Source organism: Phodopus roborovskii, unplaced genomic scaffold, assembly GCF_943737965.1.
Source record: "Phodopus roborovskii unplaced genomic scaffold, PHOROB, whole genome shotgun sequence".
Classification (NCBI taxonomy): Eukaryota; Metazoa; Chordata; class Mammalia; order Rodentia; family Cricetidae; genus Phodopus; species Phodopus roborovskii.
In genome coordinates, this window is record NW_026126413.1 from 9547272 (window position 1) to 9563118 (window position 15847).

A 15847-nucleotide genomic window follows, 5' to 3' on the forward strand; every position below is an offset into this window, starting at 1 on the left:
AGGGTCAATTTGCTAGACTAAGTAGCCAGGAGTAACTCCTTCATGATACCTAAGCTGTTTCTCTTATTTTTTCTATATATATTTAAGTCGGTGATTTAAAAGTTCATTCCATATTAACCTGTAAAGTTTAGTGCTTATTTGTTTTTGTTTGTTTGTTTGTTTTTACTCAAAAGATGCTACACTGCAGTCAGTTAAGAGTGGAAACTTCTAATTCCCAATTAATATGTGCTTTTGAAAGCCTAAAGTAGTTCTTAGAAGCCTGAAGTACAACCTGAAGTAGTATCATGTTATTGTTGTTTGTTTTCTAGAATGTGTTAGTTTGGGAATAATAGTGAAGCCAGCCTTTTTCTTTATTTTATATCTCTGTCAATGTGGCAAAGATAGAAATGGTGTGAAAATACTATAAAGTAGTGATCATCGGTGATCCATAGGAACATTTCATGCATTCAAATCATTTCCCTCTCTGTTCTTTGTCCATGATCTTCAGCATTTCAACAAAGACGCTGTAGTTTACATTATTTGCAAACAAAGTAGGATATACATGAACAGCATTGAATAGAAATTACCCTGTCTAGTGTGCAGTTAAAAGATGAGTGCAAACAAATACAGCAGTACATTACTTTTAATAAATACTTATTTGAATGTGTGAAAAGAAGTCAGATAAACTGTAGAAGAGGTAGGAAGTCAAGTGTCAGGTTAGCAGGAGTTAGATACTGAGATAAAGCAGACTGCCTTCATGGAAAGGGGATAGAAACACATACATGAAATGATCTTAAGAACTCAGACGGGAAGCAAACAATGATACTGGTTCTGATAATGTCAATCTGTAGACCAGATCTACTGGTCCTGGATGCAGCTGAATTATTGAAATGGTTTGACCAGAGTTTAGATAAAAGAAATTTGGCAGTAATACTAACCTTGACTCATGAAAATTGATACTGACCAAGTAGTAGGTGAGTGGGTTCTGGCTGGGAGCAGTAGAAACACTTTTTCCCTGATCTAATGCAGTATCTGTAAAGTAGAAAGAAACCAATGTGGGATCTCTGAAGTGTATGTCGTGATTGAACGTACTGTGTCTGTAGAGTAGCTTCCTAATTCAGTAATTATTGCTCACGCGTTTACTAATAACTGCTGTTAGTTTCAGGTTGTAGAAGCCATTTGTAGGCTGCAAAATAGACTTCAAAAGCATCTCATGTTAGCATGTTTTTCTTAGTCACAGAGCGAGAAGGTCAGGTTACACTGGCCTACACCTTTGCCATCTGGAGATGCCTTTTCTTCTGTTGGAACCCATAGATTTGTACAAAAGGTAAGAATGGCAGTTTACTGAAAGAATGCCTGCATTCCTTACTGTTCGTGGTACAATCCTGTAGTATAAATTTTCTCGTCTCTTCATGAATTTAATAGTAAGTTTTTTTTTTTGTTTTTTTTTTTTTACTGTTATACTTCCTATCCATTCTCCAAAACAACTTATAAATCATGTTGTGAACATACATGCTCTATTTTTTTACTAGTAGTGAAATGGAAGGGTGAGGATAGGGAGTGGATAGCGGGAAATAGTTACTACAGTGCAGCAGTCAAATTGCTTCTTTCGTTGTGGTTAAGTTCTTTGCACTTTTGGACCTCATTCTTTTTGGAATGAGTTTAGAGCATAATACATAATAGGTGTGTGAAGTCAGCACTTGCTGCTGTGCCTGTTTCATATAGTGCTTTGTTTTCTCTTTCTTTATCTTGTGTTTGCAAGTTGGTACTGAATGCTCTGTTGTGCCTTTGTTCTGATTACTTGGTTTTTTCTTTGTCTGTCTCTGGTAGCCCTATAGTCGCTCTTCCTCCATGTCTTCCATTGATCTAGTCAGTGCCTCTGACGATGTTCACAGATTCAGCTCCCAGGTACTGTACATATATATAGAGTGGACTTGAGTCTTTCTTGCTGTATTTCTGCTTGCTTGCCCAGTTCTTAGCAATCTATTGATTGGGCCACTTGTTTTGGTTTTGAATTTTAAATAGTCACAAACATTAAAAAGGCTTTTCTTAACTTATAATTCTCCTTTGTCAGTATTGCATGTGCCTTTTATGTTGTATCCTCTACTATGCTTGGAATTTTATCTTAAGGAAGATAGTACTCAGAGAAAATTTTCAATTGAATTAAAATATATATAAGTAACCTGAGTTTTCATTCATCATGTAATGACTGTATTTCTCCAGGTTCAACAGCCCTTGTGGACAGGGATTATAGGATATGCTATATCATAAAAGTAGATTTTAACAGTCTCACTTTTGTTCTAATTTCAAATGTCTCAATGATGTTTAGCAAAGAAATAATTTTAATAAAGGTCATCTCATTACTGTTAATACTAAATTCATTGAGCAGTCTATTTTTTCTTCAAATTACCTGTGACTACTATAGATTAATATCACTGTATATCTGCTAAATCTTTAGGAGTTAGTTCTACGTTTATTTTTCTCATCACTAAGGGATTGGGAATTTAAGATAGAAACTGAATGTGCAGTCTCTGCCCTCAAAATAAGATTAGTTTACCAGAGGAAATGGGTTTTTTTTTTTTTTTTAGTGTATACATTGTTTAAGCACTTTTTGTTTCTGCTTTCATAGTTCTGGAGATTAATCCCATAGCCTTAACATGCTAGGCAGTCTCTGTGCTGCAACTCAGCTTTGTTTCCAGTCCTTAGAAACTTTTAAGGTTTTTAAATTTTCAAATCTTTGCCATTCAGTGTTGTATTTTTGTGGGCGTTTTTTTTTTTTTTTTTTTTTTTTTTGGATTATAGTATGTTACAAATCTGAGCTGTGTAGTCACAGGGACTGGGTGTAAATACTGCCTGTGTCATTTAGGTAAGCTGTGTAGCTTTTATGTACATAGCTTCTGTGATTTAGCCAGAATCTGGCCTTTTTTCCAGCATTCTTATAACATGACTGACTTGAGCTGACCAGACTGACTGTATTTCTTTTCCTCATCGACTCCAGTGAAACTTTTTAAAAGTCGTAACTTAAAACAGTTCTCAGTTATGTTACATGTTAAGTCTACATTTATTTTTAACTGCAATAGAGAAAAAAGACTTAGAAATGCTACTTTTTACAGCTTTTTGCCTTGAATATCTTTGGGAAAATATTTAGCAGTTCTTGATCAGAAATCACACATAACTAAATATCCTTGTTATTTATTACTTATCTATTACTGCATGCCTTTTAAAAATATATACTCATAGAGTAACAAAAATAGATTAATACCAGGGGACTTTAGTTTATAATGCAAAGCTCTATCTTTCATTAAAACAGTGATTTTAGAGTTGGTGAGATAGCACAGTTGCTAAAGAGCTTCCTGCAAAACATGAGGGCCTTTGTCCACTTTCTTTGTTCACAGCTCTTCATATTCCACGTAAAAAGGAAGGTGTGGTGGCATACTCTTATGAGTCCCAATGTTGTCAGACCCCTAGGGCTCACTGGAGCCAATACAGCCTATGTGGCAAGTCCCAAGGTGGTGAGAGACCCTGTTTTACAAAAAAAAAAGGTGGCTAGGACCTGAGGCACAATATGTAAGGTTTGTTCTTTGGCTTCCACAGCATTTGCACACGTGTATACTCACACAGAAAAGTAATAAATCCGCAGACTAACTGAAATCCATCATTATGGAGATGTTGGGATATGTAAATCAAAGCAAATGGGCTAAGGGCAAGGAAAAATGGAATCCTGTGATAAAGGATGCCTGAGAATTTTGGCTTCAGAACTCAGACCTGAGCCTTAGCTATAGAGCCAGGCAATAGCTGAAAAACCTTTAAATGTTTAACCCTATTTTGTGAGACGTTGCCAGATTTTAGCTTACTTGTATACATAGTGTTTTTGTCACTTGTTTACATAAATGAAGAGAAATTAATTTTGCTGGTAGATTTTTTGCTAATATATGGTGCTATATGAATAATCAGGTCCTGTTTCAGGTACTAGTGACTAAATTGGTGAATGTGACTGTTTTTGCATACTGAATAGACTTAAATTTATTCAGGATAAGATCTTGGGTTAATTACTAACATTTGGAACATGTTTTGTTATATTACCTTATAGAATGCATTTTCACATACACTAAGGAATTCTGTGGAATTCCTTAAAATATTAGGTAGCCAAAGTCTTCATTTTGTAAGTAATTGAAAAAATAAGGCAGTTTGTTATCACTCTCAGTAATTTGACAAGGATGGGGCTGTGAGTAGAAGAACACTAGCATAGCATGCAGAAAACCCTGGTTAAACCTCCAGCACCAACTAACAAAACACAATATTGCCAAAACATTATTGAGGCATAATGCTATGATCAGTTCATATTTTTACTTTCGTTTTTAAAATGCCCCTACTGGGCAAGCACGATGGCTCTGACGGTAAGGAAACTTATACAAGCCAGAGAACCTGAGTGTGCTCCCCTAAGCCCACGATGGAAAGAGATAACCAGCCCTCAGAAGCTTTCCTCTGCTCTCACACATGTACCAGCACATGCATAGCACACACACACAAATAATAATGAATTTTAATTAAAAATTAAGAGAATTTAATTTAGATAATAGGTCATTATTTTATTATTCTCTTAAATTCTGATGGAGGTCAGAGCACAACTTGAGGAAATTCCTCTCCTTCTACCATGTGACTCCAAGGAATTAAAACTCAGCTCATCTGATTTAGCAGCAAGTTCTTATACCGTACTGAGCCATCACTCCTACCATATTATTAATGTTCTTTTTAACATATTTACATGAAGTAAAAGCTATGTACGGTGGAGCATACCTCTGATAGAAGCTTCTTTAAAAACCAAAGCAGAATGACCTCATGAGCCTAAACTAGATAACTTAGCAAGACTACATTTAAGAAAAACAAAACAAATAAGTAAAAACCTTGGCTAGGGCATATCAGTGGTTATACATATTCTGGGTTCAATCTCCAGCACCACGAAATAGAAAATAAAGCAGGGGCCTTGGGTGATGGCCGTTGGTAAAGTGCTGCCTTACAAGCAAGAGAACCTAATTTTGGAGTGCCAGCACCCATATACAAATTTGGGTGGCCATCGTGGCTTTACCAGCGTAGAACAGCTAAGGCAGGAGGCCCTGAAGCATGATGCAGGGCCATGGTTTAGCCAAGTCTGAATGCTAGTTCAGTGATACCCTTTCTCAAAAAATAACACGCAGAGCTGTAAAGGAAGATAACTATTTCAACCTCTGAGGGCCCCCACACACACACACCCCTACACACACGCACAGCAGCTAGACAAAAAAGAGAAGATGATGGGAGACGTCATTCTGTAAATATGTTTCTCATACTGGCTAATGAATAAAGCACTGTTGGCCAATAGGAAAGGAAGATGGGAGGGACTAGGAGACAAGGAGGAAGAGGAAGTAGGAAGGACAAGACCAGCAGCAGGCAGAAAAACCTTACTCCTTACAGCAGGCATGTGTTGATAAATAATTATCAATATTATCTTTTGCTACAAAGTAGATAATTCCAATAAACTATTCCATAGTCTTTTTAAAGGTATATTCAGTAAGTTCCCTCCCCATTAATAAATATAGGTCTACATGCATACATGTGGATATGTGTATATTGTATTTGCCTACTTTTTTTATTATAGTTTTACAGTAAGCATCCCTAGATTAGTTTAAATCTTTATGTACTTACATACATGTTTGCTTCACATGTATTTCTATATGTGAAATTGTTGGGACAGAGACTATGAAAATGTCTAAGTTATATTTATTCTTACTGAAAATATTTTAACCAGGAAAGTTGGGCCAATTTATACTTCCAGGCTAGTTTGGTTGTGTTGTTTTTTTTTTTTTTTTTTTTGTTTTAATGGCTATTTGTTTGCTTGTTTCTATACTGACACTAAATACTTCAGTTTATTTTTGCCAGTCTTACAAGCTACACATACTATTTCTTACTCTAGCTACTTGTATTTCTTTAGTGAATCAGTTGTTCAGGTCATTGGCTGTTTTCTTTTGGATAGCAGTGCTCTGTTAATTTATTAATATCCTATTCAACAAGCCCCTCTATGACTTTGTGACTGTATAATAGTAAGCATAATTGTTTTCCTCTGGCATGAGTAAGAAAAAGATCAGAACCCTGTTTGAAGCCTTCTGGATTTTTGTTTGTGCCATCAAAAGACATTTTTTCTTTTTAACATTCTGTCTTAACAATGTCAGAGAACCCAGAATTTAGTAGATTCTTAGTGTGGCATTATATTGAATGATTTGGAACTAATGTGGGAAGAAAAAAGTTGCAACAGGAGTAATCCCTCGTCATGCTTTACTTGTATTTTATATCCACTTGTTCACAGTTCATTGGTAGGATGCTGTGTGGGTAGAATCATTCCCTATTTTAGGTAAAAAGAATCAAGGACATGAATTCTAAAGTTATGCTTACCTAATTAACATTTGGGAGCCAGTGAGATGGGTCAGCCAGTGAGCCTGGCAACCAGAGTTGCCACCCACATGGTGGAAGGAGAAATGGATTCCCATGAGTTGTCCTCTGACTTCCACAGTTACTCATATGTGTGTGTATGTATGTGTGTGTATATATATATACATACATACATACATATATATGTGTTTAAAATAAAAGTTTTAATCCAATAAAGTAATGATCGGTTTGGGGGAGGTTATGATAGCATTTACCTCTAGTAACAATATTTCCTGGAATATCAAAGCTTTGGCTTGCCATCAAATGTAATTGTCCCTAGATCGCCACATCTTTTTGACAGTAAATATATGCACTTGGTAAACTGGGTAGATTATTAAATTAGATATGAAGTGTTAGTAGCCACAGGCGTACAAGGCACTGCTTCTGTAGTAATATTGGCTACTTTATTTCATTGCAGTGAGCATAGAATGCATTTTAATGAAACTTTACCTGTAACACATTTCTCAATGATCTTGTTATTATCTCAAGGGAGACACAGTGAATGGAAGATTCTGTAATAATAGCTGTAAAACTTACTACTCCAGTTTGAGATCCTGGGAGCATGGTGCTAGATATATCTTATTTCTTTGTCAGATTTCTCAAGCCCACTGTAGCCAAAATAAAACAAGACATTTTTGGTTTTGGGTTTTTGAGACAGTGTTTCTCTGTAGCCCTGGCTGTCCTGGAACTCCCTTTGTAGACCAGATTGACATCAAACTCAGAGATCCGCCTGCCTCTGCCTCCTGAGCACTGGGATTAAAGGCGAGCACCACCACTGCCTGGCAAAATAAGATTAAAACTTTAAGCTTTCTGTAGACAACAGTTAACTTTGATTTAAGGGCAATTTTGATTTTGAAAATTTTGTTAATAGGGATATCATTTTAAAGATATGTCTAGAAAGATATTATTCAACTTGACTTCTGTATATTGTTAAAATGGTGTTCTCTCCTGTCAGGTTATGTTTGTTAATATGGTTTCCTTTGTAAAAGAAATGCAAATCAAAAATATTTGCAAATATTTGAAGTACCTACTTCAGATATAATCTGATGGAAAGCACAACTACTTTAAGAGTTTATGTCTCAACTTTATTTCTAAATGTGCAGACCAGCTTTCTCCTCAGTATGCCTGGCAAGTATAATAGACTTTATGGGAAATAAATAGTTGCACTCAGAGCAAATTTTTAATATGAATGTAAGAAATATCTTCTCTTTCTGCTTTCCTTTACATACTTATTACTAAGATCATTGTGTTGGCATTATTATTTAACACTACACTTTGTTCAAAACATCTCAAACTCTGTGACTTTGTACATTTTCATGAAATTGTCTAAGTGAATTAGGATTCTGAGAACATGAACTGTTTATTCTGTTTTCTTTGCTTACCTCAGTTATATACCAGGAATAAAATTTAGTAGAAGTAGACATATATAGATGTTCAAGATCCGGGATTAAGTCCTCAGCAAAGAGGATATGAAATAATAAATTTAAAAGTGGTTATGTTAAGTGCTAGCATAAATGAATATCATTAATACTATTTATTTAAAAAATCAGAACAAAGAAATTAGAATAAAAGAAAAGGCTTATTTTATGTTGATTTATGTTCAAGAGAGATTAACTGGTATGGTATAACAAGCTTTTGTCACTTTGACACGTAACAAGTTTCCTAAAAATCTCTGTAGAGTCTTAAATATAGGGGCACTGGGACTAGATGATGATGGTGGTGTGTGTGTGAGTGTGTGTGTGTGTGTGTGTGTGTGTGTGTTGTCCTCAGTGTTCCATGATTTGTGCTTCAGTACATCATCTCTGTATTTTTAGTAAAGGATGCCTAGCCCAAGTTCATGTTACTTGAGTGAAGCAAACATCTTCCTGCATTTCTCTTTCCCTACCTACTCCATTAACCTGGATATGTGGAATGTGACTAAATTCATCGTTTCCATGTACAACTTACTAACGTCAGCTTTGTAAGCGTGCTGTTTCTGAACTGAAGTAAGCAATACCATTCTGTTTTAAAGATAGTGACTTATCTATTACATGTAAATTCTCATGGCTTTATTTTTCTTTTCAAGGTTGAAGAGATGGTACAGAACCACATGACTTATTCATTACAGGATGTAGGTGGTGATGCGAATTGGCAACTGGTTGTAGAAGAAGGAGAAATGAAGGTAATTCCCACACAAATTATTTGGGTTGCTAACTGAAGGGTGCTGATATAAGTAAGTAGTAAAATGTTAAAACAAGTTATCACATCAAAGAAGTACCATGGCTTCAGTTCTATTGATTTGTGATTGTAATATAAATCTATGCACACAATATTCTGTTTTATACAGACAACAGAGAGAAAAATTTGAGAGTTTATATGTAAAGCAGACCTCAATCAGCTGATGAATCCCTATTTAGATCTCTCTTCCCCCATGTTGATATGAGGGTGTCAATCCCTTAGAACTGGAGTCACCATGTGGGTGCTGGAAATTAGACCCAGGACCTCTGGGAGGGCAGCCAGTCCTCTTAACTGCTGAGCCATCTCTCCAGACCCTAAATATTTCTTTCAGTCTTTGATTTAAATATAGTAATGTTGTTCTCAGACATTACTTCATTTCTCTTCTGTTTGGTCTATACTGTCTCCCACCCTACACTCTCTGTTCAGAGGATTCATTGTCCTTCTTTGGAGATACAGACATGAAGGAATAAAGAGAAACCAGGAGTGTTTAATAATCTAAGTGATGGTCTTCTACCTGTAATGAGGAGTAGAGAAAAGGCATTCCTCTAACCCACAACACTAGATAGAGACAGAGAAATTGGGATTAGATTATCAGAATCATAAAGTAAGCCACCAGTGAGAAAGTTGATTTTCTTGTCACTAGGTTTTCCACTTTATATAGCATATCGTTTTAGAGAGGTTAACAGATTTGGAAGACTGAAATGAGAGGCCTGGAAGACCACTCAAGAGCATCAAGCACAATATGATCAAGACCTACAGTCAAATAGATAAGCAATGATAGGAAAGCCAGGCTGTATGCTTTAGAGAGGGTCAGGAATATGCTTAATACTTTTGGAAACTTTGAATGTAGAAATTTTTAATGTACAGTTTCCAGTTCGAGTGATGATAAAATTGGTAGTCCTGATAATGTACATAAGTAAGCATGTCGAGATGGCATAAGACAGACTGTCCAGTTTGAGCATGCCATAACATGGCAGCTTATTCTTGCCACAGTTCTTTATTTCTGGAAAGAACTTACCAGAGATTTCTCTAAAGTAACAAACTGTAATTTTGAAATAAGAGATTACACTTAGGGTATACAGCCTTAGTATTTTAAAAAACACGAATCTGTGTTTATAATCCATTTGCCATTTCTGCCTCTGGTGTTTTGTTCAGTAAACTGAGCACCTAGTGAGTTTCTAATACTGTTCCAGATGGTGGGGATGTAGCATTGAACAAAGCAACATTAAGTCAGTGTTTGGTAGGGTCTGGTTGGCTATGAGAATGTTTGATTCATAATGCTAATTTATATTATTTTTCATCTGTAGTAATTGTCATCCATCATATCTAAATTTTTCATGGTTGAAATTTACCTTAGAACTGGCCATGGTGGCACACACCTTTAATTCCAGCACTCACAAGCAAAGACAAGCTAGACTGATCTATCTCTCTGAGTTCTAGACCACTCTGGCCTACAGAGTGAGTTCCAGGACTGCATAATGAGACCCTGTCTCAAAAAACAAGAGCAACAACGAGAAAGGGCTAGGGGGACAAAGGAGAGAGAGAAATTGCCTTAGACTTGTCATTTTGAAATAGTCTTGTCACATGTTAACTTCTTACAGCAGAATATGTTCTAAAAATAGATTTTCATAACTGCAATTCTAAAACAGCAGCATTTCTGGAATACAGTCTTACTGTGTAGCCTTGCCTGGTCTTACACATGTTAATATAGGCCAAACTAGCCTCGAACTTGTCTTCATGCTTTATCCTCTCATGTGCTGGGATTACAGGTGCATGCCATCATGCCTTGCAAAATCAGCTCAGCTTGGAAGCATACTTTCAAGATTTAATTCAAGAGTCTATAACTTTTTTTTAAATCCTGGCAAAACAGCAAGAAAGTTTTTTTTATTAAAGGGACAGTGCAGGATGCATTGTATGAGAGCAGCAGGCTACCTGATCTAGAAAGCCAAAGAGCCAAGAGTTTGAAATTTTTTTGTTTTTGTTTTTGTTTTTTAAATATGTTTTTCTTAGGTATACAGAAGAGAAGTCGAAGAAAATGGAATTGTTCTGGATCCTCTGAAAGCTACCCATGCAGTTAAAGGTGTTACCGGACACGAGGTCTGCAATTACTTTTGGAGTGTTGATGTTCGCAATGACTGGGAAAGTAAGCTGTCATCATTAATATATTATACCAAATAATTATTTTCATTTTCAACTTAATGTCAAATCAAACCCAATTGCCTTATCTGATAGTTTACCACCTCAACAGAGTCGTATACAGGATTAATTATACCTTAATTTCATTTGCAAGTGGTGGTAGTGGGATCAAACTCAGGTCCTCACATACCCTAGGCAGCTGTTCTACCACTGAGCTACTGGTAACTCAGTAGATGGAGTCTCACTGTATAACCGGGCTAGCCTTGGATTTTTAGCCCCTTTTTTTAAGCCTTCCAAGTTATATGATTACAGGTATGTACAACCATGCCTGACAATAATTTTCAGTAGATCTTTTCACTGTTTAAAAGACTTAAGATGTCATATCACAGGATCCAGTATTCTAATAGTATCTCATGATAGGTAGGTATTTTCCATACAAATGAAGTAAAATTCATATGCATCAAATGATTTGTTAGAAGTGACAGAGCAGGTTAGTAGAAAAGTCAGGATTGCTATAGGAGATTTTTTTATCCATGTACTGTCCCCTAAACTGTCTTGTTTCTGTGACAAATTGCCAGATGAATTACTTTCATGTATGTGTTCCTAGACTCACAGTTTATAAATACAGAAATAAATTATTTCTGAACCTTACTGACATTTTACCATTTGTTCCTTACAAATATAATCACCTATGCCAAACTAGAACACATTAATCTAGTTAACTGAAAGAAGAGTGGTAACATTAGGGAATATTTCAGCTGGAATAATACAGTAGTGATTAGAATTGCTTTTCTTGCTATGGAAGATACTGTGCTAAAGAAAACTTCCAAGCACCCCAGTCTTGGAAACCAAGGATAGGACCGACCCAGATGCCCTGAACATGGGTGTTAGTTAGGAGGACTGGGCAGTCTATGGGGCCTCTGGTAGTGGATCAGTATTTATCCCTAGTGTACAAATGGGCTTTGGGAGCCCATCCCACATAGAGGGATACTCCCTCAGCCTAGACACAAGGGGAGGTCCTAGGCCCTGCTCCAAATGATATGACAGACTTTGAAGAGTCCCCATGGAAGGCCTCACCCTCCTTAGGGAGAAGAAAGGGGATGGGATGGGGGTTGTGGGGAGAGACAAGGGAGGAGGGGAGAGAGAGAGAGAACTAGGATTAACATGTAAAACAAGCTTGTTTCTAATTTAAATTAAAAAAAGAAAACTTCCTGGTAATCAGGCACCACAGCTACCTTCTGTAGCCCTAGTATCAAGAAGTAAGACTAGCTGTCTTACATTTAGATATAGCCTAGGGAATGCAAGATTTGTTTGTTTTACCATGATGTTGTTTATAATTGACTTGTCTTAAGTGAATTGACCACACTTTAGAAAATGAAATCTTTCTCTTTTTTTGGCTGCTAATATGATTCTTTTCATTTCAGCTACTATAGAAAACTTCCATGTGGTGGAAACATTAGCTGATAATGCAATCATCATTTATCAAACGCACAAGGTAATAATCTGTCATTTGTTTCCAAAGATGCCAATAATTCAGACTCAGATGTACATATTTCCTGCAGTAAAATTTGGCAGAAATTTACATTTAAATCCCAACAAAAGACCCAAGACGTGTGTTTGTTTGTTTGCTTGTTTGAGACAGGTTCTTTCCATGTAGCCTTGGCTATCCAGTTGTATAGACCAGGCTGGCCTTGAACTCACAGAGATCTACCTACCTCTACTTCTCAGTGCTGGGATTAAAAGCTAAAACCCAAAAACTTTATTACAACCTCAGGAATGTTATATATTTGAAAATTCTACCAGTTCATTTAGAACAGAAATGTATGGGGGTATAAATCTGAGGAGTAGTCTAGAAGCAGCCCTGGATGAAGAACTGTAGTTCTCTCTATGTAGATCAGAAGTCTAGAAAGGACCTTCTGGACTTCATTTAAAATCTCTTTATTGTCTCACTCTATAAACGGTAGTTATCAAATATACACAAGTGACAGTTGCACATGACAGTATTGAAGGTGAGGGAATATGGTATTAACTATACAAAGATATAAAAATTGTCTACCTAGGTTATCTGGAAACAAGAAAAAGTTGAGAGGTTGGTCATACTATTAAAGCACACTGAAACATTTAAATTGATTCCCTTTATATTAGTTCTCCCACTGCTTTTCGATAAATGTAAAGTTATTGAGTTATTATAGTATTTCTCTTGCCTTTTTTTCTGTTTGTTATGCTGTTTTCCTGATTTATCAAGTCCCAGCAACCATGTGGTGGCTCACAACCATCTATAGTGGGATCTTGTGCCCTCTTCTGGTGTAAAGACATACATGCAGATAAAGCATTCATATATACATAAAATAATTTTATAATTTACATTGATTTTTGCCTGCATGCATGTCTATGTGAGGTGTCAGATCTCCTGGAACAAGAATTATAGACAGCTGTGAGCTGCCATGTGGGTACTGGGAATTGGACCTAGGTCCTCTAGAAGAGCAGCCAGTACTCTTTAACCACTGAGCTATTTCTCTAGCCCCAAAATAAATAAATCTTAAAAGGGTCCCTGGAGAGATGATTCCGAGGTAAAGAGCACTGGATGGTCTTCCAGAGGTCCTGAGTTCAAGTCCCAGCAACCACATGGTGACTCACTACCATCTGTAATAAGATCTGGTGTCCTCTTCTGGCATAAGGCATGCATACAGGCAGAATGTTGTATACATAATAAATAAATAAATAATCTTTTTTAAAAAGAAATTATTAAAAATAAGGACAGAGTTCAATTACATATACCAAATTCTCAGCATAAAAGTAACTTGAACAGGATAGGAGGCTGTTTTCCTGTCACTTAAAGTAGATAGTTCCAGTCAATAAATTGCATGTCATTTTTTCTTATACTTAATTTTCTTATACCTTAAAATAACAGTTTTTCTTATAACTTAAAATAAAAATATTCAATAAATTAAAATTAGTTCAGAAGTGTCATAGAGAAGATGTTTTTAATTCTTTGATTCTCTAAGAACATTGACAGACTGTGGGGAGTGGGATGTCCCATTGTTGCTTCAAGGGTACAAAGTTTCTGTCTGAGGTGATGATTTTAGGAATATTGCAATCGTATATTGTCGCTGTAACTAATTCTATTCAGTGTACTAAATTATACAATAACAATAGTTAAAATAGTGAATTTACAATACTTTTAAAAGGAAAAAGAGTATTACCCCGTTAAGTATTCTGGAAAGTTGGTGGTTGTTCATACTGCATCCTTCCCAGGAGTCTGATGCTTCCCACTTAAAGTCTGATGAATTCCAACTTCATGATACTTAAGTGGCTCCTCGTGTGTTCCTTTTTTCTGTATGACACCTGATTAAAAGTAATTCAGATTGTCAAAATACTTTTCATTCTACAGAGAGTGTGGCCTGCTTCTCAGAGAGACGTGCTCTATCTTTCTGCTATTCGAAAGATCCCAGCCTTGACTGAGAATGACCCTGAGACTTGGATAGTTTGTAATTTTTCTGTGGATCATGACAGCGCTCCTGTGAGTATAGTATAAAAATGAATATAATTCTACAAAATAAAGTTAAATACATAATGCAGCGAAATTTAAACACACTTCCTCCCACCCACACATAGATACTTGATTTGATGGGGTTTAGATTTTTTTTTTTTTTTTTTTTGGCTAGGTTGCTTGGGGCAGCCTTGTGTTTTCTGAAAACAAGTATCAAATCTCAGCACCCCCACTATAGCTATTTAGCTTTCCTTCTGAGTTTGGTAAGATAGCTTCTTGGGTATTCTAAATAGCTTACTTCCTAAAGTTATCTCTTAAGCCATTACTAACTACTGCAAACCTGTTGTTCCTACTTGATTTAGTACCATTTAGTACTTTAGAAGGGAGAAAAACCTGTTTTCTGTCAGTTTGACCTATGTTAATTGGTGATTATAAGATTTTAAATGGGGGCTGGAAAGATGGCTCAGAAGTTAAGAACACTGGGTGATCTTCCAAAGGACCCAGATTCAACTCATAGCACTGACATGGTGGCTCACAGCCATCCGTAACTTAAATCAGGGGACCTGATGTCCTCTTCTGGCCTCTGGGTAACTGTACACACAGTGTGCTCAGGTAAAACACCTGTGCTCATAAAATAAAAGTGTGCAACAGTTATTTTAAGCAAGTTTTACCGAAGACTTCATAGCAGTTTAAACTAGTGAAATAACAGGGCAGCAACTTTTAAAATAAGGACCATTCTTCAAACTGATGTTAGTTTGTATGTCTGTTTTGACAGCTGAACAATCGATGTGTCCGTGCCAAAATCAACGTTGCTATGATTTGTCAGACTTTAGTAAGCCCACCAGAGGGAAGCCAGGAGATCAGCAGAGACAACGTTCTGTGCAAGATCACATACGTAGCTAATGGTATGTATTTCTTGTTTTGTTTGTTCTAATTGATAATGTGTAGGTTCTTGACCCATCTTCTACATAAAAATATCCAGTTGCTTAGTCTTTAAACTGAAGATGTTATATATAGAATTGTGTGGAAGATATTGAAAGTCCACAAGCCTGAATTTCTTCTTTAGAACTAGTATATGGGAATTTTTAAAGTTACAACTGAGGGCATAAATTTTAAAACTTTATCTATAAGTCACTGTTTCATATATCCTTAGTTTTAAGAACCATATTATATAGCTGCCTGATAGAATATATTTATAATTAGAAATAATAGAAACAAGAGACCTTTGGTTCTCGGAATCTCCTCCCAGCCTTTAATAGCTGCCCGTGTCATCAGTTCATTCTGACTCACTGTTGGACAGGCCTGCCTGTTTGCTCCTTTCTGCACCTGTTCTGCATCTGCAGCCTTTCTAATTAAATATTCAAATGTTCATCATCACTCAAAGCCATCACTATCCAAATGTTTAAAGAAATGCTTGTCACTACTTAGTTCAGTAGTAACGTGCTACATTCTTTCTTACCACCTGATGGGTTGGCATTAGGTGAATAGTTTCAGATCAAGGAATGTTAGTTAGCTGTTCCAACATGGGGAATTTTTGAAAAGCAAATACATAAGTACTTCACA

At 36.2% G+C, this 15847-nt stretch overlaps 1 protein-coding gene across 2 annotated transcripts in view; it reads left to right on the forward strand.

Moving 5' to 3' along the window:
• The window catches only part of Cert1 (ceramide transporter 1), an 89373-nt gene that overhangs the window by 68802 nt on the left and 4724 nt on the right, over positions 1 to 15847 (forward strand). Inside the window, exons 10-16 of one of the 2 annotated variants that reach the window (XM_051183012.1) lie at positions 1214 to 1306; positions 1810 to 1887; positions 8507 to 8602; positions 10669 to 10801; positions 12219 to 12289; positions 14186 to 14314; positions 15060 to 15189. In XM_051183012.1, the coding sequence (XP_051038969.1) occupies positions 1214 to 1306; positions 1810 to 1887; positions 8507 to 8602; positions 10669 to 10801; positions 12219 to 12289; positions 14186 to 14314; positions 15060 to 15189 (730 nt within the window). The remainder of the gene's footprint in view (positions 1 to 1213; positions 1307 to 1809; positions 1888 to 8506; positions 8603 to 10668; positions 10802 to 12218; positions 12290 to 14185; positions 14315 to 15059; positions 15190 to 15847) is intronic. The other variant, XM_051183013.1, reaches the window with a different exon arrangement.